Consider the following 21,457-nt stretch of genomic DNA (forward strand, 5'->3'; position numbering starts at 1 on the left):
TCGATCGAATCTATGATGTTATGGTGAGGTGTTCTTTGTTGAAAAGTATCTCCACTTTGGATCATTTCTGTTCTTTGCAGATACTCGGCAGTATGTTCTATTATGAGCTGTTGTATTATATTCATGATAGATGAATCACTAGAACTTAAGGTCACCAGAGATTAGAGTTTTGAGATGAAGTTAGGGTCTGTAATCTATGGCTGTCTTGGACTCCAGTTACAGTGCAGTACCTATGAGGTAAGACTGGAGTGTAGGGAGTTTCAAACAACAGCTCTTTTGGGTTAAGAGTGTTATTCAGTGTTCTAAAACCAACAAATATATAGTTATGGGTCCAGTGTTGCCTTAAGTGTTTTTGAAATGTTTTATACTCTAAGAGTATTATCTTAATTTAGTTTGAAATTCTTATAATTGAGATTATTAAAAAAATTGCATATGCTGGAAATCTGAAATAAAAACAGATATTGCTGAAAAACATTCAGCAGGTCAGGCAGAATCTGTAGAGAGAGAAACAGGATTAATGTTTCAGGTGAAAGACAGTTTGCCAAGTCTGGACAGACAGAAAGCAAGTTAGAATTTTAGTTGCCAACAGGGTGGATGGAGAGGTGGAAATAGGGCAAAGGACAAGTCACAGCCCTTTGAGTTCAAGGATGGAGAGAGACACAGAGATCCCATGGGAGAAAGGAGATGAGCTTCTTCCAAAAGGTTCTTCCCAGTTGGTGTTCTTGCATAGAAGTGGCAGCAAACTCACAGTAAATAAAAATTAAAAGTTTTGATTTTTCTCAATAATCTTCAGTCCTCTCTGAATTCCCACATCCCCAATGACATTGGGCTGGGAGCTCGTCCGTTCTCGTCAGTAGCGTAGTGATGGGCCATGTTGGCGATATCTGGATCATGAAGAATGAAGGAGAAAGGAAGTTATACTTTACAAGGTTGGAAACACTTTAAAAACACCTCCCGGAGTTTGAAAAGGTGCTTGTGAATCAGGGATAAGGAATGAACAGTTCCAGCAGGCTGAGGAAGTGACCTCGGGGAGGACTGATGTTAATTGAGAAAAATCAAAAGTTTTTATTTTAATTTATTGTTGTCTTCGCTGCCACTTCTATTCAACTGTGTAATTGCTGGAGCATGTCAGCGTTGTCATCTCTGAGGTCAATGCTTGTACACACTAAAATTTGGGAATTGCAGTCTGTTGGGGCTTGTAATTAGGAATTGTATAGCATTGAGAATCAAGGGATATGAAGCATTTAGCAGCTATAGTTTATAACTTTAGTAGTTATACTTTAAAACTTTGTTAGCACTGAAGTGGCCACAGAGTACTTTGGTAAATCCTGAGGTCATCAAAGGTGCAATGTGTATGACATGAGTGTAATGGGGAGATTTTGATCCTCAGCCTTTACAATTTGTCAGCTCTGTTGACTTGTCCAGGAGACACGGAAGAAACATAATAGGAGGATAAATCGGCCACTTGGTTCCTCAAGAATGGTCTGGCATTCAATATGTCTGATGCATACCAGGCCTTGTCTCCACGTTTATGCAAATTCCCTGATCTATGGTGTAGGGAGGAACTGCAGATGCTGATTTACACCAAAGAAAGACACAAAATGCTGGAGTAACTCAGCGGGATAGGCAGCATCTCTGGAGAGAAGGAATGGGTGACGTTTTGAGTTGAGAGCCTTCTTCTGCTGAGTTACTCCAGCATTTTATGTCCACCTTCCCTGATCCATGGTGTCTTTGTTGAGCAGTCTAGCCTTGATTCAGTGCAACTATTTCCTTTTGCCTCTGTACAATGAACAATAATGCCCAGTGAAACCAAATTAAAGGTTGCCCATTAAGTTGACACTCCAGTATTGGCAGATCTACAGAGTAAAGGAGTGATAGTCCATCTTTTTTGGTTTTATTTAGGCTGTTCCTCAGGGTTGAGGATGACTTCCTTCCACTCACCTCTGAGAGGTCAATGCAGAACAAGCAGATTCCTCCGCAGATGGAGCAGGAGATGCAGGGACTCTGCAGAAGGACTTGGACAGGTTGGGAGAGTGGGCAGAGAAGTGGCAGATGGAAAACAGTGTAGCAAAGTTTGGATCATGCATCTTGGTAGTAGGAATAAAGGCATAGAATATTTTCTAAATGGGGAGAGGATTCAGAAATTGGAGGTACAAAGAAACCTGGTAGTGCTGGTGCAGGATTCCCAAAAGGTTAATTTGCAGGTTGCATCAGTAGTAAGGAAGGCACATGCAAAGTTAGTATTCTTTCCGAAAGGACTAGAATATGAAAAAAGGGATGTAATGCTGAGGCTTTATAAGGCACTGGGCAGAGTGCTTTTGGAGTATTGTGAGCAGTTTTGGGCTCCATATCTGAGGGGGGATGTGCTGGCATTGGAGAGGGTCCTTAGGAGGGTCTGGGGAGAATGATCCCAGGGACAATTGCGATAACATGATGAGCGTTTGACGGCACTTACCTCTAAAGTCTAAAGTAAAGTCCAAAGTCTAAAACATATGGCAATTTCAGTTCTGGAGGATGAAGGGCCAGTTGTTCTACATTAATGTTATCTGTTTGTGATGGTTTGACATTTCTGGTTGTAAATGGTTGCACTTTGATAATTGTACAGGTGTCAAGTTTGATAGGTTTACAGGTTACAGATGAACATGGGGTTAGGAATTGGAAACTTTACAGCTGTAATAATTTGTGATCATACAATGTTATGGATCGACTGTTCTTCATCATCAAGAACTGATAAGAAAGAAAAAAATAACTTTCAAAGTTAAGGGTGACAGAGTGGAGCAGTTGGTAGAGACGCCGCATCACATTGCCAGAGACGCAGGTTTGAACCTGACCTCATGAGCCGCCTGTGTGGAGTTTGCATGTTATCTCTGTGATCGTGTAAGTTTCTTCCAGGTGTTCTGGTTTCCTCCCACATCCCAAAGATGTGTGGGTTTGTAAGTCAATTGACCACTGTAAATTGCCCCTAGTGAGTAGGGAGTGGATGTGAAAGTGGAATAACATAGAACGGGTGTGAATGGGTGATCTTTGGTTAGCATGGACTCAGTGGGCCGAAGGGCCTGATTCCATGCTGTAACTCAAGCCCCGCTCAACATAACTCAAGCCTCTTCAGATGTCTATTGTTACATCATATCTCTAATGTTCAGTGTAATGGATGCCTTTGCATAAACCTAATGTTCAGTCCCATATCACTCTGGGCATCTCTCCTATAATCACTGAAGATTGATACTGCACATCAAGAGGCCATCCTGTCCATCATGCCTGGATTGGCTCTTTAAAACAACTATCCAATTTATCCCACTATAACCATCATTCCAATTTCTCTGTAAACGTTCCCCCTCCAATTCCCATCTGAAATAACTTAATGATTCTGTTCCAGAACTATTTTAAGTCTTGTCTCCAAAGAGAACAGTCCCCTTTCTAGTTCTTTTGTTTCCTTTTCCAGTTACCTTAAGTCTGAAACCTTTGGTTACAGATCTGAAAAAGTATATTAAATGAGCCTCCATGATTTTGAAGCCCTTTATCAAACGGCCCCCTCACCTTCGCTGTTGCTCCATTCTCCTGCCGGTGGACAATTCTCCACAGGTCCGGGTCCCCATGAACTTTCTTGGATAAATAAGTGGCTGTAATGTCAGTGGAACTGTAGTATTGATATTGGCACTGAAGTCTCAGGATGAAAGGATTATCCTTTTAAATTTTTGCCCACTGCAGCCAATCATTGGTCATGTTTTGACGCACTGGGACAGTGATTAGTCTCAGCTCCGAATCTAGACCACATTTAGTAATTGTGCCACATATTGTGTCTCGTGTGCTAAGAGTTTTCTTTAATGGTCCAATTTTCATGTGATCTATGCCATTGTGATATCCTTTGAATTTATTTTCCTCTTTGTTTTACAGCAAAGAGAGGCTTTCGTCAGGGTGAGTCTGTCTACATTTCTGACTAATATTGCTTCACTAATGACTGTTCATTATGCAAGCACCTAGTCATTTTGTTTGCATTATTTGGTGGGAGGTGTGCCTAAAACAACATTGCAGTTTTTTGGGAGGAGTCACGATATTGGAATTATATGAAATAATGCTCAACCCTTTGACCCTGCCATTTGTTGAGGTAAAGACAAGCATGGGTGTTTGAGATACAGATGTTTTAGGGTCTACAAAGGCACCAAGCTTCTACTATTACTGGTTACCATTGTTTACATCAAGCTTTGTAATCAAACACTGGTGGAAAGGGAGGGGTGGTCTTTTCCATCTAAACTGCCCATTGGAACAATGGTGAAATGGATTTAAATCTTACCTTTCCCTTGTGGAAAGTGGATTTCCCCATCCTCCAGAGTTCCCAACTGCTGAAAGGCTCTGTGGATGAAGGAACTGCAGATGCTGGTTTACGCCGAAATTCAACACGAAATGCTGGAGTAACTCAGCGGGTCAGCATCTCTGGAGAAAAGGAATAGGTGACGTTTCGGGTCAGAATCCCTCACTTTGCCTATGTTGAATGTCTCTCACTGCGCATTGGTCCACAGTGCCAACCTACCCAAATAGCGCTTGAAAGTAGGAGCAGGAGAAGGTCATTAATCCTTTCTGGCCTGACTTGCTGTTCAATATGATCATAGCTGATCTGACCAATACCACCTCTACTGTGCCAGTTCCCCTTCATGCTCAATTCCTTCGTCTTTCCAAAATGCATCTATTTAAATACAATGATTTAGTCTCCAATGACCTCCAGGGTAGAGAATCCCAGGGATTCACCATGCTCTGTGAGAAGTTCCTATCCACCCCAGTTTTAAAAGTTTTAAAATAAACATCTTCCTAACTGTCAAGATTCTTGATATCTACCCTGTTATATATCTCATCAGAATCTTATGTTACGACGAGATCCCTCCCCCTCTTCATTCTTCTAATCTCCAAAGAAAATAGATCTAATTTCTTGAGCTGCTTGTAGGAGAAACCCACCAACAACAACCAGTTTGGCAATCTTGCTTAGAGATCCAAGTGGGGCTCCAGTTTGGGGGACAAAAATTCCTTGTTTTGCATTCCATTGTGAAATAGTCAACTCCAGTCCTAGATTCCTATGAATTTCTCTTCCCTGTTCAGCAAATTCCTCTTGCAGGACTGTTCTTGGTACGGGCATGCCGAGGCTGTGCGCAGGTTCAATGATGACTCAATGATACTTTATTGTCACATGTACCTAGGTACGGTGAAATGCTTTGTTTTGCATATACCTGGTAAAATCGTGCAACAGACCTCACCTAGGCAGTACCCAAGAGTCACAATGTTTCTGGTGCCGACAAAGTTACAAAAGTTCAACAAACAGTCCTATCTACTGCCTACCACCGCATGTGGCAGCAGGACACCCCACCAGGTCCTCCCTTCATTCTCGGTGCCTCCTCCCATCCCCCCTCCCCCTTCATTCTTGGCGCCCCCCCCCCGCCAATTATCTCATGGTGGTGGGGATCCCCTCCTCGCTCGCTGTCAGCGGTCCGAGTCACCCTACGCTCCCAGTAGAAGGTGCAGAGAAACGAGAGAATCTGCCTGTGTCTGGTTGGATGGAGACATTCAGAACCTGACAATTGGAGATCCATGTTGGAGAGGCCTTGGGGAAGTGAGGGATTGTAAATTGTACCCCTTCACCCTCCTGCTGGCTTGCAGGGCTGGCTTGAGAGTGTGGATGTGGGCAGAGCGTCTTTTACTGTTGAAGTCTGCTGTGTGATCACTCCTTGAGGATTTATTATAATCCCTGATCTCGAACTATCCCAATCCAACGTTCCTGCCATTGGCCACAACCCCCTCCCCCCCCCCCCACCTCCAACAGTCCCTTGACACCACTGCCTTCCCGTGGGAAGTTGGGAAGGGATTATTACTTGCTTGGAATTCTTTTGCTTATTTTTTCAGCTGGTAGAATGAAACCCTTCAAAGAAAATGAAAGAATGGAAAGTGGTTTTAAGCCATTGTGATTGTGATTGTTCTCCAGAGCAGTCCCTGGGACATTGATCTTTAGTTCCTTGATTTTCCAACAGTGAAGATCGAGCAGATGACCAACAACGAGGATGAGGGAAAGTAGCAATGTTTCCAAAACCTGCTGTAGATCTCCAAAGGCTTGTCCCTTCTATAGACTCAAAAATTAAGTTAGCAATGTTTAAAGTGAAAGGATTAATAGTAGCCATTGGACATTTGCAGTGATGTTCAAGTGCATTTCCTTCATTAACCATGACATTTCCTTCTTTAACCATGACTTCCAGTGTTACAAGATGAAGTGCCTGGTATTTACAGGAGGCCCTGGACCGTCCGGCTTCAAAGGAAGGAAGGTGAGTTAACCTTTCACTCGGCAAAGGTGTCTTCAGTTCCATGAGGAACATGTGCCTTCACCCCTCTGGATCTTTGTAAGTCAAGGCCTCAGTCTTCAGGGAAGGGATGCACAATCAATTTCCCAGAGCTCCTCAGCATTGCCAATATCCCCCCCGCTCCATTTTTCTGGCATTTCCCCTCATCCCACCCCCAGCATTGCTGGGATCCTCTCCCTATATTCCTGACTGCCCTGAGCTAAATGAGCCAGGAGACGTCTCCACAGGGGGTTAATGGAGCCAGGGAAGCATTTGGGCTCTCTGGTTGTAATATTGGCTCATGGTTCTGTGGTTACAATATTGCCTGTCTCTGTTGCTGTCCAGCAGTCCCTACTGCATGAGTTAACTTTGGATGTGGAGTTAAGTCAGCCCGTGACACAATGGCCTCCTGAATGGGCAGGTCAGGGGCTGGATTCTGGCTCCGAGTCTCGATGGGGAAGAGTTCATGCTCCCTTGCTGAAGGACTGCTGCACACGGGGTCAGTTCCTGGTTGAGAGGTTAAATCCACGTTTCATCTGCCTTGTAGTTCCTGCCAGCTGCGATTTCCCCTCAACAATTGAAGTTTGACCGCCTATGCCTTCACTGAACACGAGACGGGGATTCCTGCCAGCTGCCAGCCTCCCCCATCTGTCCACCACCTATCCATTGTCGGCAAAGCACTGTAATGGGAGGGTGGCACGGTGGCACAGCAGCACAGTTGCTGCCTTACAGCGCCAGAGACCGGGTTTGATCCCGACTACGGCTGCTGTCTGTGTGGAGCTTGTATGTTCTCCCCATGATCACGTGGGTTTTCTCCGAGTGCTCCGGTTTCTTCCCACACTCCAAAAATGTATAGGTTTGCAGGTTAATTGGCTTTGGTAAAAAAAATGGTAAACTGCCCCAAGTGTGTAGGATCGTGCTAGCATGGGGTGATCGCTGGTCGGCGTGGGCCGAATGGCCAGTTCGGTGTTGTATTTCTGAATAAACTAAACAAAACTAAAGGAAACAAGTGTAAATCCAAGTTTTTCTTTTTAATAGTAATGCACTTTAATCGGGTATAGTGTATAACTTATGTCTTTTATAGGGAGAAAAGGGCACAACTGGTGGTGTCGGTGACCCAGGCGCCTCTGGTCGGCAGGTGAGGGTTCTTTTATTCAGAAATTTCTTTAAAACATTATAGCTTGAATTTGTTTTTCATACCTGAACCAATAATTCTTTTTATCCTACACAGGGTGATCCTGGTATTGAAGGTCCCATCGGCTTCCCTGGTCCCAAGGTAAGATGTCACATCTAACGTTTGTCTGACCATCTCGAGATTCAGGCACTGGGTGTCCTGACCCTCCAAATCTTTCGCACGGGGCCCAAACAACACCTATTGCTTGCAGCTCTCCTTATACCAAGTCTCTGGTTACTGACTGAGCAATCTAGAGATCTATCCATCTCTTTCTTATAGTACTCAGTGGCCTTCACAGCTTTCTCGTTGCAAATTCCACAGATTCATTGCTCTTTGAATGAATAATTCCCTTCTTCTGTGTCCAAAATCTTGTGCTGTGTAACTTGTGAATATAGATCCCACCCCCCCCCCTCACAACCCCCCCGCCCCCCAACGCCAATCAGGGGAAATAGCCGTCCCATATCCATCCAAACTCCATTGAATACACACCTAGTTGACCTAATCTCTCCTCATATCACAGTCACACCATCTCAAGACTGGGTCTGAGGAGCTCTCGATTAGACCTTTGGGAAAGGCTGCAGTAGGGGTGGTAAAGAAACTTCAGTCCACAAGACTGGGATGATAAGGAGGAAGTGCATGCAGGGTGGTCTCCAATTACAGCACATAGGTGATGGGACAGGTAGCCAGCCATTTATACCCCCACCAACTATACTGCCTCTGAATTTTTTTAAATTTAGGATGACACTGAACAAACGGTTCATTAACCCAGTCAATCTGTATTGGTGTTTATGCTCCATGGGTTGCCCCCCAACACTATTTCATATCATCAGATCCCCCTCTTTTCTTGCTCCATTGAGGACATACCCTTCTGACTCTTTAACTGATATGTTCTCTAAGCTGGCCTGGAGAAAGGCAGCCAAGCAAACCAAGCTCACCAGGAAGGAACCTGCCCAGAGCGATCCTGTTCATGAGGAAAGAATGCGTTCCCAGCCTCCTGCTGCTGGCTGGATTACAGATCGAGCTCAACCTGACACTAAAAAGGCCAAAAGAGTTGCAAGTTCAGATTGTACCTAACCCTTGACCCTGGGGAGCTTTCAGGCAAATGACTCAAACCGTGCATGGTTGGGCCACACTGATCTTCACAGCACAGTGCCACGATCAACTCAGCAGAAAGGAAGAGTGTCCTTCAACCCAGCATATTTGGCTACATTAACCAGAGATGGGGCCATGCGGAGTTATGAAGGTCATCTTCACTGACTGGGTGGTAATCTGATGATAGTCATTGATTTGTATCGCCCAGTCTCCAGTGGGTGGGCTGTTTACTCTGTTATGTTGGTGTCCATGCTAGCTTAATGTTCCACTCACCATCACTGTGTCTCTTAACCCAATCAATGAGCCCTTGCCCCAATAGCATTGGTTCCATCTATGCACAGGAGAGCACTTGGGCTCCGGCACAGTGGACCCCCTGCAATTAAAATACATCAGGACACAGTGCCCTGACTGGCTGTGTTAATGGTATTTCTTCATCTCTTTTCCCAGGGTTATTCAGGACTGTTTGGAGAAAAGGTGAGACATCTTTTAAATCTCCGCCGTCTTTCAGATGTTGATACAGTAATGAATGTGGTCAGCTGGATATAACCCAGGGACTCCATCAATTCTTGGAGGCTACGGGGACTTGGTCAGGAACTCCAGCTTGCGTATACACAGGACTAAACACGGGCCTCCAAATGATGGCTGGTCAGAGCCGCATATCTGCGGCTTGGAAGGATGTTGGAGTGAAAAACCGCACCGAAATCCCCGGTGGGAAAACGGGTCTGAAAAAGATGCCAAATCAGTGACACTCATTGGCAATGTGACCTGTGCCAAGTCGATGTTTCTGCCTTCTCTATATGCTAGTACCCAACTGTGGAAGCTCCCTACAAAAACAGATGGGGCTCCGATTACTGCCTGTTGACCTCTATAACAGCCCAAGATAGAGGAGGCAGTGGCAAAGGGGGAAAGAGATGTTGAGCGGAGCAAGCAGTGTCTTGCAGTGGATTGGTGGAGCCAGCAGGCGGAGGAGCATCCTGCTCCTGGTGACTCACACTCACAAATGTTGTGGCCCCCTAATGATTGTAGAACAGAATTCACATGTGTCGCTCACACTGGAGTCTCAAATGATCTCTCACTGGATAAGGTGTCCCAGTAACCACGCAATGGATGCATGCAAAACTAATGGAAGCGTTATTCTAAATCTTGCTGTCTGCTTTACAAATGTGGTTATTAACACTCTGTTTTTAATTTTTAGGGTGAAATGGGATCTATTGGAAAGAAGGTAAAATTCTTTTTATTTTAAAACATTTCAGACGGTCTAATATTTTCTTGTTTTTTTTGTTGTGACACTGTCTATGTGTTCCTAATGTGTGCCTCGTTCTTATTATTCCTCCAGGGGACTGCTGGATTACCAGGTCGGGAGGCCATTAATGGGCAGAAGGTAAGCTCTTTCTTCCCATCTGGGGTGGTGAATTGAAGAACTATTCATTCCAGTTTGGGATGGTGTCCTGTTGATGGCCTGGTTGTGGTGGGGCAGATGTCTTGACCTAAGGAGCTGGGTGCTGGTGGGACAGTCACGGACAAGACAGCCACATTGTGCAGGAAAGCAGACCGTAAACATGCAACGTGGTGAAGGATGGTGGAACTCCTTCCTGCCCACGCCGAGAGTAGCTCAAGTAAAAATTTAAATCTGCACAATGGATCATTGCCAGGCCAGGTATAAAGGGTGTAGAGCCAAAGGGGGTGGATAGAGTTGTAAACCATTCGCATGTAACCAATGTGAGATCTTGCTGAATGCCTTGCTAAAATCCATATAGACAACGTCTCCAATCCTCTTGGTCAACTCAAATTTGTGATACATGATTTCCCACACACAAAGCCATGCTGACTATCCCTATCAGACCTTGTCTTTCCAAATGCAAATGTATTCTGTCCCTTCCTGTAATTTTCCCACAACTGATGTAAGGCTTACCAACATATAGTTTCCTGTCATATTCCTGCTGCCTGTCTTAAATAAGCAGATAACATAATCATTCCCCCGGCCAGCCAGGACTGCATCTGTGTCTAACAAAGCTTCAAACTTCTCTACCAAGTCCCAGCAATCTCCTCTCTTGCTTTTCATAAGGTCCTAGGATACACTTGGTCAGGCCCCAGGGATTTATCCACCTTAGTGCATTTAAAGACCTCAACACTCACTGCAATATAATGTCAATATGCTTCAGGATATCTCTGTTCCCTCCCCTGAACACACTAGATTCCATGGTCCTTCTCCATGGCAAATACAGATGAGAAATATTCATTTAAAACTTCACCCATTTCGTAAAGATGTACACATAGATCACCACACTGGGGACCTACTCTCTTCTCTAGTTATGCGTTTCCTCTTAATATACGGATAAAAATCTCAGGATTCTCTTCTTGTATCTGCTAGGAATATCTCATGATCCTTTTTTGCCCTCCTAATTTCCTTACTGCCATACTTGATATGTGTCATTTTCCTTAGCATTCCTCATCAACTAAGGTTTCCCCATCTTGCTGCCCTTGCCCTTCACACTAACAGGAACATACTCTTCTGAACTCTTCCCATTTCAAATTTGAAGCCTATATATTTGCTCTGCCTGCTGTACATAATTATGTCATGTTACATGTGACATATGGTAATCCCAGTTGTTCTACCATTTGCAATTAGCAGCACAGTGTTACTGATTGTATGTGTCACACGTTGGATACATTTGATTAGCAGCACAAAGTGCTAGTTAGATCACTAACAGCGTGGAATAATGGTTGTTGTTTTTTGTTTTAATTTCAGGGAAAGCTCGGACGTGTTGGACCTCCAGGATGCAAAGGAGATCCCGGTGACACGGTGACGTTAACTTATTCTTCCCTTTAATCATTCTTTGGGTAATGGTGAACCCAGATTTGTGTTGTTACACTTAGTCAATTCAGATCATTTAATTGGAGAAGATCGTTTTTGAGCTTTGATTGCTGAATTGCTGAATTGCACTTATTGAAATTACACAAATTCTCCAAGGCATTATTAAAGTATTATTCAAGCTACCAATAATAATTATGTTTTTTGGTGTCAATGACTGAATACAGTATATATTTAACTAGTTTAATTATTGGTAGCATTAAGGTGAAAAAGCAATAAAGTGGAAGAATTATTGCAAGTGCACATAGGGAGATACGATATGAGTAACTTTAGAAAACGGATGATGCTGATTTACGGAGAAATCGGTGTAGTTCTCAGAAAAGGGACCCTTACATAACCCGGGAACTGCTTGTACCATCCCACCACCCGCTTCCGCATCCAATCCACCACCAAGTCCACTCTCTAGATTAAAGAACCCAATCTGTTGATAATCTTCACATTCAGATGAACTTTGGACTAGTTGACCTCCATGGTTCCAGTGTGTTCTACCTGTTCCTGAAAACACTCGCCAGTCTAGTTTTCTCCAGTTCCATGATTCTGCCCCCTTCACCTCACTCCACAAGGCCTTGTAAAGATCATACTCTGCCCATGTCTCAGCAAGGCTGCACTTTCCTGCTCCCAGCCCTGCCCCTCTTCACCAGAAGCCATGAAGTCCCACCTCCTTGAAGCCCCGTCTTGCAAGTCCCTGTCTCAGGATCACTCCAAACCCTGCCCATTACCATCCTCCCACTGAGTGCCCACCTCACAGCCCACCAGTAAACCTCTGGGTGTAGAAACAAAGAATTCCAGACGCTTGTTATTACACAAACCTCTTTAGTTGTCAGAGCCGATTAAATTACAAACACAACGATATCCTCCTGATTCAAAATATAGGCAATTGTCTGGGGGGGGGGGTTGGGGGGGGGGGGGGGGTTGGGGGGGGCAGGATTCACTAGTGCAGGAAAGAGTGGAAAATCTCACATCAAAAGGGGTTGACGAGTTACTATGGTCCTTGCATTAATGTAGCTGTGATCTTGTTGTTCGTAGGGTTCCCCTGGTTACTTCGGAAAAGCTGGTGACAGAGGATTTTCTGGCGATCCTGGAACTAAGGTTTGTATGTGTTCATGACAAGAATTAATTAAAATTGACGAAGAAATATCCACGTTGGCGAAAGGGCCTGACTCATTGACCACAGGTGCCTGGCCTGCAGCGAGTGCATGAGTTAGCCATCTGGTTTAGTTTAGTTTAGTTTATTGGAGGTACAGTGGAAAGCTTGCATTGCATGCTAACCAGTCAGCGGAGAGACAATACATGATTGCAATTGAGCCATCCACAGTGTGCATATACATGATAAAGGGAATAAAGCGAATAACGTTTAGTGCAAGAAAGTGTCCAGTATCGTCCGATTAAAGATAGTCTGAGGGTCTCCAATGAATCTGGTGTTGAAGTCCTGGGTCAGTTGGAAGGGGCAAGAGATGCTCCCACTGGGGATTAGGGTTAAAGTGCGATCATTGATGATTCGGTACATGCCAATATCTGAATGGTCAATTTAAACCCCCTGGTTTAATTCCATGTTGCCCTTGATTGACCTATATTTTTATCTGAATATATTGCTGAGTGGACAGCGATTTGTGAACTGTTTGGGTTACAAACAGCTTTCAGCAAGGATCTCGAGAGGACCTGGAATGCGGTTGTTCCTGATAACTGGTGTGGATTCAATGGGCCAAGAAGACGTCTTCTGGCGAAAACAGATCTTTGCTCAAAATTAATCTCATGTATTAATTCTTAGAATTGACTAACAGTCAATACATGATATCCCACCTTTGTAGCAGGGATTATTCCATCTGTATTTACTTTCCCTTTCAGGGAGATTTTGGGCGCCCAGGAAGAAGTGGCCCTCCGGGACCTCCAGGAGACAAAGGTCTTCAGGTAATGTTCAGCAAGTCAACTGGTCGCTCTGAATGCTGAGAGTAGTTGATACAAGAGATGGTAGAGATGCCGTTGAAATTCATCAATATATCAAGATTCCTTTTGGTAAAGAGCTTTTCTCCAGAGAAGAGTTCATGTCACTTGTCAGGATTTGCAAAGTTTTGTGAAAATCCTAAAAACTGCAAATGCTACAAATCGAAAATAAAAATGGAAACTATAAGAAACAGCGGTTAGGCAGCACCTGTGGAAGAAGGAACAGGGTTAGTGTTTCAAGTTAGAGACCCTTCATCAGAACTGGGAAAGAGATTAAAAAATAACAAGGAAGGTTTCAAGGCCCTCCGTTTCTTCCTTGGACAGAGACCCAATCAATTTACCTCTGCTAACAGTCTACTGGCATAACTGTCCTCACCTCTCAATAACTTCCCTGTTGACTCCTCTCACTTTATAACGTCTGAAGAAGGGTCCCAAGCCGAAATATCACCTATCAATGTTCTCCAGAGATACTGCCTGACCCACTGAGTTACTCCAGCATTTTGTGTCTGTTTTTGTGAACCAGCATCTGCATTTCCTTGTTTCTATGAACAAAAACAAGTGGTTAGCCTTGTTAGCCCTGCAACTGAAAGTGGAGAGGGATGTGTTGGTAGGTTCATTGCAAATTGCCTCCCAGGTGGGTGGGTAGCAGGAGAATTGGGGAGTTGATGGGTTGGTGAGAGATAATACCTTACCGGGAATTAAGTGAGAGAATGGGATCGCTCTTGGAGCCAGCATTGAGGGGGTAAACTGAATGGCTGTCTCCTACATCATAGGAGCATATGAGAAATGTAGATGAGTCACAGCCGAGCATCTAATGGCACAAGTCTGACCAAAGATGAAAACGGCATAAAACCCTGTCATGCCATTCGAGCTGCGTTGCACAGCTAGCATGGAAGGTGGAGCATGGGAACTCTTGCATTCAGGTGTGTAAGGGAAGTACGTGATGAGGGAGAGGAGAAACATCAGCTCCACATCTGGAATTTCTTCATGACCCAGGATTGATCACTGGATGTTTAGCAAAAACATTGTGTTATTTGGAAGCGGTCTCCTGCAGGGAGGACACTTAGAGTTTGAAGCATTACAGGAAAATGTCCCAATGTACTAAACCTTCCTCTGTGCAATATTGATATCAGTCACTTTAATGGCCACATCCAAAAAAAAGACATAAATTCATCTCTGAAGTTCCTCTCAATTCTATTAACAGATGGCCATCAAATATCTCTTCCATGTAATGATTTATTGTATGGAAATCACATTCCATGTCCATCTGTAAACCCTTGTCAGAACTATCAGGCCTCAGTTGTTCAGAGTTCTGATAAAGAAGTTTCAATCTACAACTTTATCACTGTTTCTCTCTCCACAGATGCTGCCTGACCTGCAAAGTGATTCCATCAATTTTAGTTTTTCTTTTATATTGTCTTGTTGGTTAGAATTCTGTTCCATTCACATTCTGATGTAAAGTGGGAATAACAAACATTGTCTATGACAATATCAGCCTACAGCAAGTCACTGGCAATGAGTGTGTTTAATGGATAGCTTTGTAATCCACCTGAATATGTTAGTCTCAAGCTATAGGAAGGTGAAGATGGACTAAAATCCAAACAGTCTAATTGCTCATCCATCTGAACTAAACCCTAGTTAATGGGGAGAAGGCAGGAGAATGGGGTTAGGAGGGAGAGATAGATCAGCCATGATTGAATGGCGGAGTAGACTTGATGGCCGATTGGCCTAATTCTACTCCTATTTCTTATGACATGACTTAATAATAAGCGCTCGGAATCCACATCACCGACGCTCATCAGGTGAATGTGCCAAGTGGAACCGATCAGTAGACGACATGTGAAGTTGTTGTATCAATCGCCCATTGCTAATTGAATGGTGGATTGGATGGTGTTTCCTAAAATGTCCCAACATGCTTTGAGCTGCGGGCTCGGGGAAAAACTTCAGACCAATTTGAATCATTCCCTTTCAAAACTGCTAAACTCGAGGATGCAAGGAAGGTTTGGGAGTTTCTGCTGGTCAGAATGAAGTGCTGGTGTAATTGGACCGAAGAGTCAGTAGTTTCTGTTTCTGGCCATTTAGTTCTTGTGGCGAGATGTGATTGCCTGGGTGTGATCCGAACAGAAAGCATTGAGGATGACCCTCAAGATAGGGACAAAAAACCAAACTGCTGGAGGATATCAACGGGTCAGAAAGCATATGTGGAAGGAAATGGACAGTCAATATTTCAGGTCAGGTCGAAAGAAGGACCCTGACAGAAGCATTGTTTTTTTTAATCTCCCTGCACAGATGCTGCTTGACCTGCTGGGTTCCTCAAGCAGTTTGTCCTTTGCTTAAGATTTCTGCATCTGCAGTCTCTTGTGTCTTCTAAAGACAGAGATTTTGTTTTCCCGTTTCCCACATAGAAACATGCCATTCGGCCCTTTGAGCCAGCACCGCCATTCAATATGATCAAGGCTAATCATCTAAAATCAGTACCCAATTCCTGCTTTCTCCCTATATCCCTTGATTCCATTAGCCCTAAGAGCTACATCTAACTTTCTCTTGAATACATCCAGTCAATTGGCCTCCACTTCCATAGATTCACAGCTTTCTGGGTGAAAATGTTTTTGCTCATGTCAGTCCTAATGGCTTATCCTTTATTCTTAAACTGCGACTCTTGGTTCTGCACTCCCGCAAAATCGGGAACAATTTTCCTGCAACTAGCCTGTCCAATCCCTTAAGAATTTTTTCTGAATGTATAAGATCCCCTCTCATCCTTCTCAATTCCAGTGAATATAAGCCCAGTCAATCCATTCTTTCATCATATGTCAGTCCCGTCAACCTGGTGAATCCCGGGAATTAACCTGGTGAACCTTCGCTGCACTCCCTCAATAGCAAGAATGTCCTTCCTCAAATTAGGAGAACAAAACTGCACACTATACTCCAGGTGTCTCACTGTACAACTGCAGTAGGACCTCCCTGCTTCCATACTCAAATCCTCTCGCTATGAAGGCCAACATGTCATTAGCTTTTTGCACTGCCTGCTTCACCTGCATGCTTACTTTCAGTGACATGTTGGTACCCTGAAGTTAAATTGCTGTTTTACAACTTGCTAAAAAAGACAGAAGCCTCCTATTCTTGCACCAAACTTCACTGGAACAGTGTAGAAGAACAAAGGTTGAGAAGTTAAAGTGGAAGTTGGATGGAGAATTAAAGTGAGAGACAACTGGACAATAGACAATAGGTGCAGGAGTAGGCCATTCGGCCTTTCGAGCCTGCATCGCCATTTAATGTGATCATGGCTGATCATCCACAATCAGTACCCCATTCCTGCCCTCTCCCCATACCCCCTGATTCCACTATCATTAAGAGCTCTATCTAACTGGAGTTCTTGTGTGCTGCGCACAGGGGCTCTGCAAAGTGACCACCCAGTCTGGGTTTCCCCAAAGTAGATGAGACAACATGATGAGCTGTGAATCCAGTACTGCCATTGCTAGAGTCACAGCCGGGACATGCTCCTGGAATATGTTTTACATGATATGTTGCTTCATCCCACACCCAGGGAGTGGTGAGCTGCAATGGAGAAAAAAAAAAAAAGTATGTAACCAAAAGAATTAAATGGCACTGGTCACCCTGTTATAGGCAAGATGTTGATAAGCTGGGTGCAGAGAAGATTTACAAGGACTCGAGGGCCTGAGCTATAGGGCGAGGTTAAGCAGGCTAGGAATTTATTCCTTGGCATGCAGGAGGATGATGGGTGATCTTATAGAGTTGTATAAGATCATGAGAGGCATAGATAGGGTAAAGACACAGAGTCTTTTACCCAGAGTAGGCAAATCAAGAACCAGAGGACATAGGTTTAAGGTGAGGGGGGAAAAATTTAATATGAATCTGAGGGGCAAGTTTTTTACACAAAGGATGGTAGCTTTCTGGTAGCAGGTACTATCACAACATTTAAGCAACATTTGGATGATAGATTTAGAGGGGTATGGGCCAAATGCAGGCAGGTGGGGCTAGTGTAGATGGGGCATAATGGGTTGCGTGGGCAAGTTTGGCCGAAGGACTTTTTTCCATGCTGTATGAATCTTTGTTTCTTTTACCTTCTCCCTGATGGTAGAAATGAAATGAGAGCATGACCACGGTGGTGTGGGTCCTTGATGAAGCTGGCTTAAGTTTAAGGCAGTGCCTCCCACCGATTCTATCGATGGTGGGGAGGTTAGTAACCATGGTGGACTGAGTGGTCCATCACCAGCCTGATGGTCAGGCAGCAGTTGTAGAGAGAGAGAGAGAGAAATGGAGTTAATGGTTCAGGCCAAAAAGTGTATCATCGGGATGGAAAAGGCTGTTTTTCTATCTTTACTCAGTTCTGAGGACAGATCATCAACCTGAATCATTATCTCTGTTTCTCTGTCCACTCTGCTGCTTGACCATAGTGTCTCCGGCTTTCTTACCATATTCTTACCATATCATCCCTGTTTGTCATGACTTGCATCACACGCACGGTGATCCCATTTCTGACACCACGTAAACTTCAAAGTTAATGAATTGGTTGTAGAGCACTTTGAAATGTCTTTCTGACTGTGAGTTGTTGTACGTGTGCAAAGCTTTCTATCTTCCCATGGCAGAACAACTTGACCGAGTGTCACCACTCCAAGTCTGTTACGACCTGAAACAAATGCTCCCTCTTTTCTGAGCGCAAGGGTGGGAGTGCATCTTGAGAAGGAGGAACAGCAGTTTTGCGAGCCGGATCTTTTCATGCTGCCCCTTCACTTTCCTTTGATTAACTGTGTTTATTTTCCTTAGGGACCACGGGGATCTTCTGGACGTTCAGGAAAAATGGGTCCGAAGGGAGGAAAGGTAATGACCAGCACTCCAAATCGAAACCAGTCCACTGTTCCTGAGTGTTCCAGCACTGCCTTCCATCTTAGCTTGTTTTGAACCTCAGGTTGTGGCTTCAGCTTACACTGGGTAGTTGTGAGGAGACTGCTGCCTAATAATCATCAGGATGGCAGGCGACACTCCATAAACAGTCCTGTAAAATTATTGCGACCCACTCTCGACTCTGTATTTGTTACTCATTTCTCTTGTTTATATTTTTTCAAACTAATGCTGGATCTCCCTTGTTTTTACGTTTCTGTCTCTTCCGGCCATCCCCTTCCCGTTCACATGACCCCTTCAATATCGAGGATTTGTATTGCCATTGTTTCATCCTTTCCTTTTCTCATCCTGCTCCTTATCTCATTTTCTGGCTGCTTCTCTCATTCTTTTGCATTTGTTCTTGTGTTATCTTCTTGCACTTCCTTCTGGCCCTTATCATTCTTGATCAATCATTCTCTTCTGTTTTAGTTCTGCCTCTTGTCCTGCCTCCATCCCACTCCCATTTTCTTTCCTCTCTCATGCCTCTCAGTCATTTCCCCTTTCTCTCCCATATATGAGCTTACTCTCCCTCCACTCTTTTCCTTCTTTCAAAGTCACGTTCCTTTTTGCTGGTCAGGGTTTTGTCATATGCACAAGTGTAGTGAGCTGTTGGTCCAATGAAAACCTCACTTGCAGCAGCATCACAGGCGCATGGATAACTCACAAGAACATAAACTACACATAAATTATCCAAGGCAGCAATAGGAAAAAGACAATACAACAAAGCAGACATTAGTGCAAAAGCTATTCAATCCTTTACTCCTATTTAATTTTTGTAAGGATGACTATCAAGATCTCGGTTATAGTTAGCTGTACGTCAAAGGATGCATCTCAAGAACCTTATGCACTATGTCAAAGGATGTCCAAAGGTCCTTGTGCTGTACAGCTATCGTAACGCTTGTCATATTGAAGCTTCCACAGAACTACCCTATAATTAACAGCAGACCTTTTGGACAAAGTGAAGTGTTGGGGAAATGGGCTGTCCAGTGTCCCTTTTGTTTTGCCCATTACATATGAGATTCCATCAGAAGGAGGGTGCCGAATATACTAGGTTGGGTATGATAAATATGCATTGTGGCCCTTCAGTGCCTTCTTACTAATTGATGTTGTTCTGCTTTCTTTAATTTTGCAGGGAGGCAAAGGAAATCCAGGTCCCAAAGGAGATGTGGTAACTTTTATTCACTTTTATAAAACATGTTGTGTACTCACAGATAGTGTCTCAAACTCACAAAAGTACTGTGGAAATTAAACCAAAGTTAAGAACATCATCCAACACAACTCACACAGGAATGTGACACATGAGTCATCCATCTGTGTGGGTGAATAAGAGTCTTGTACAGTCACAATGTGAGCAATTGGAATTAGTAACATAGGCACAAAAGGTCAGTATGTGGACATGATGGGCTCAAGGACTCTATGACTCCACATATAGATTGCAGATCTTATATTTGTATTTTCAAGAGTGCACAGCCACATGTAAACATTCATGAAGGTACATAAACATGCAAATGATTTTACCGATACACATACAAAAAGTATAGACATGCATACATGGTGGTGAATCTGTGAAATTGCTACAGAAGGCTGTGGAGGCCGTCATTGGATATTTTTAAGGCAGTTATAGATAGATTCTTGATTAGGGGTGTCAAGTGTCCTCGAGAGAAGGCAGGACAAAGGGGTTAGGAGGGAGAGAGAGATCAGCCATGATTGAATGGTGGAGTAGACTTGATGAGCCGAATGGCCTTATTCTGCTCCTATCACTTATGACCTTATGATGTAATTACAGCAACATTTATCATTAGGATTTGCCGGATCGTGGACCAGCCTTTTTTTGCAATGCCCGTGGGTGTCATTGAGCTAATGTTAGCAGTGCAATCAGTTATTTTTGTCAATCTCAATGGCAGGGCCGTAGAGGTGATATTGGACCCAAAGGAAGTCCTGGACCAAATGGGAACAGGGGAGATAAGGTGAGTCTGTTATTTTTCCATCCCAAGGCTTTCTTATCAAGGAGCAATTGAAATACTTGAGGTGGGGTGCACGGTGGCCACAGCAGCATCTTCTGCATGAGCATCCTTTTAAATGGTGGAACTTGTAAGCATGGCACTATAATCACCTTGAGCATATATTGATGTGGACTACAGTTGGATTTTGATCCGTACATTCATCGCAGGAAATGTATAGTCACCAGCGCTGGAGACACAATGTCATTTCATGATGGGGGCAAGGGGTCAGAAATGTAATGGACTGTTAATGACTGGCTGAATTAGACAGCACGGTGGCGCAGCATGAGTGTTGTTTCCTTACACCACCAGCGACCCAGGTTTGATCCTGACCTCATGTGCTGTCTTTATTGAGTTTGTACGTTCTCCCCCGTGACCTGAGTGGTTTATCTCCGGGTGCTCCAGTTTCCTCAAACACTCCAAAGACATACAAGTTTGTAGGCGAATTGGCTTGGTAAAATAATAAATTGCCCTAGAGTGTGCAGGATATTATTAGTGTGCAGGGATAGTTGGTCGGCGCAGACTCGGTGGGTCGAAGGGCATGTTTCCACGCTGTATCTCTAAACTAAAAAAACGAAAACTAATAAGCTTTCTTGTCCTAACAGGGCGATGTTGGAATTGAAGGTGTGCGTGGGTTGTCAGGTGAAGGCGGACTGAAAGGAGAGAAGGTGAGGGGCTGCCTGTGCACGCCAGAGCAAGCGGAATGATAATCTGAACCTAATCTAACAAAATGTTTTCTGAAGGAGCAGAGGGGTAGAGGAGTCTAAGTGGAGCAATTGCTGAAAATCAATTGGATATGCAAAAAAAAAGCACAGACATTCACCAGAATGTTTCTTCTGTACGGTAGAAGGAAGTGGGCTGCATAAATATAGGGAGGTAAAGAAAGACCATAGCGAATAAGCTAATGGGTGAGATTAGACAGTTGCTCGAGTAGAGAGCCAGAACAGGCACAATGGAATGAATGGCCATTTTGTGCCCTAAGCATTCGGTGATATATGCAGTCCCTCTGGTGAATATACTCCCACATGAGAGGGGGTTCATTGTTTACAATGACGTACTGACGATATATTTCCAAGCCAAGATGGTGGCCGACTTTGAAGGGAACGTGCAGGGTATGTTAAGGAACCCTGTCAGGGGTTATGAGGAGATGGCAGGGGAATGGGGT

The 21,457-nt window shown here is 44.0% G+C and overlaps 1 protein-coding gene across 1 annotated transcript in view; it reads left to right on the forward strand.

Annotated features, from left to right (window-relative positions):
- Positions 1-21,457, forward strand: part of col6a2 (collagen, type VI, alpha 2) — a 58,097-nt gene that overhangs the window by 8,746 nt on the left and 27,894 nt on the right. Inside the window, exons 3-17 of the mRNA XM_078403676.1 lie at positions 1-23; positions 3,895-3,915; positions 6,234-6,299; positions 7,399-7,452; positions 7,546-7,590; positions 9,028-9,054; positions 9,776-9,802; positions 9,917-9,961; positions 11,330-11,383; positions 12,479-12,541; positions 13,298-13,360; positions 18,179-18,232; positions 19,425-19,460; positions 20,197-20,259; positions 20,898-20,960. The exon at positions 1-23 is cut by the window's left edge and continues 600 nt beyond it. Coding sequence (XP_078259802.1) covers positions 1-23; positions 3,895-3,915; positions 6,234-6,299; positions 7,399-7,452; positions 7,546-7,590; positions 9,028-9,054; positions 9,776-9,802; positions 9,917-9,961; positions 11,330-11,383; positions 12,479-12,541; positions 13,298-13,360; positions 18,179-18,232; positions 19,425-19,460; positions 20,197-20,259; positions 20,898-20,960 — 704 coding nt within the window. The remainder of the gene's footprint in view (positions 24-3,894; positions 3,916-6,233; positions 6,300-7,398; positions 7,453-7,545; positions 7,591-9,027; positions 9,055-9,775; positions 9,803-9,916; positions 9,962-11,329; positions 11,384-12,478; positions 12,542-13,297; positions 13,361-18,178; positions 18,233-19,424; positions 19,461-20,196; positions 20,260-20,897; positions 20,961-21,457) is intronic.

This window comes from Rhinoraja longicauda, chromosome 8 (assembly GCF_053455715.1).
Source record: "Rhinoraja longicauda isolate Sanriku21f chromosome 8, sRhiLon1.1, whole genome shotgun sequence".
Taxonomy (NCBI): Eukaryota; Metazoa; Chordata; class Chondrichthyes; order Rajiformes; family Arhynchobatidae; genus Rhinoraja; species Rhinoraja longicauda.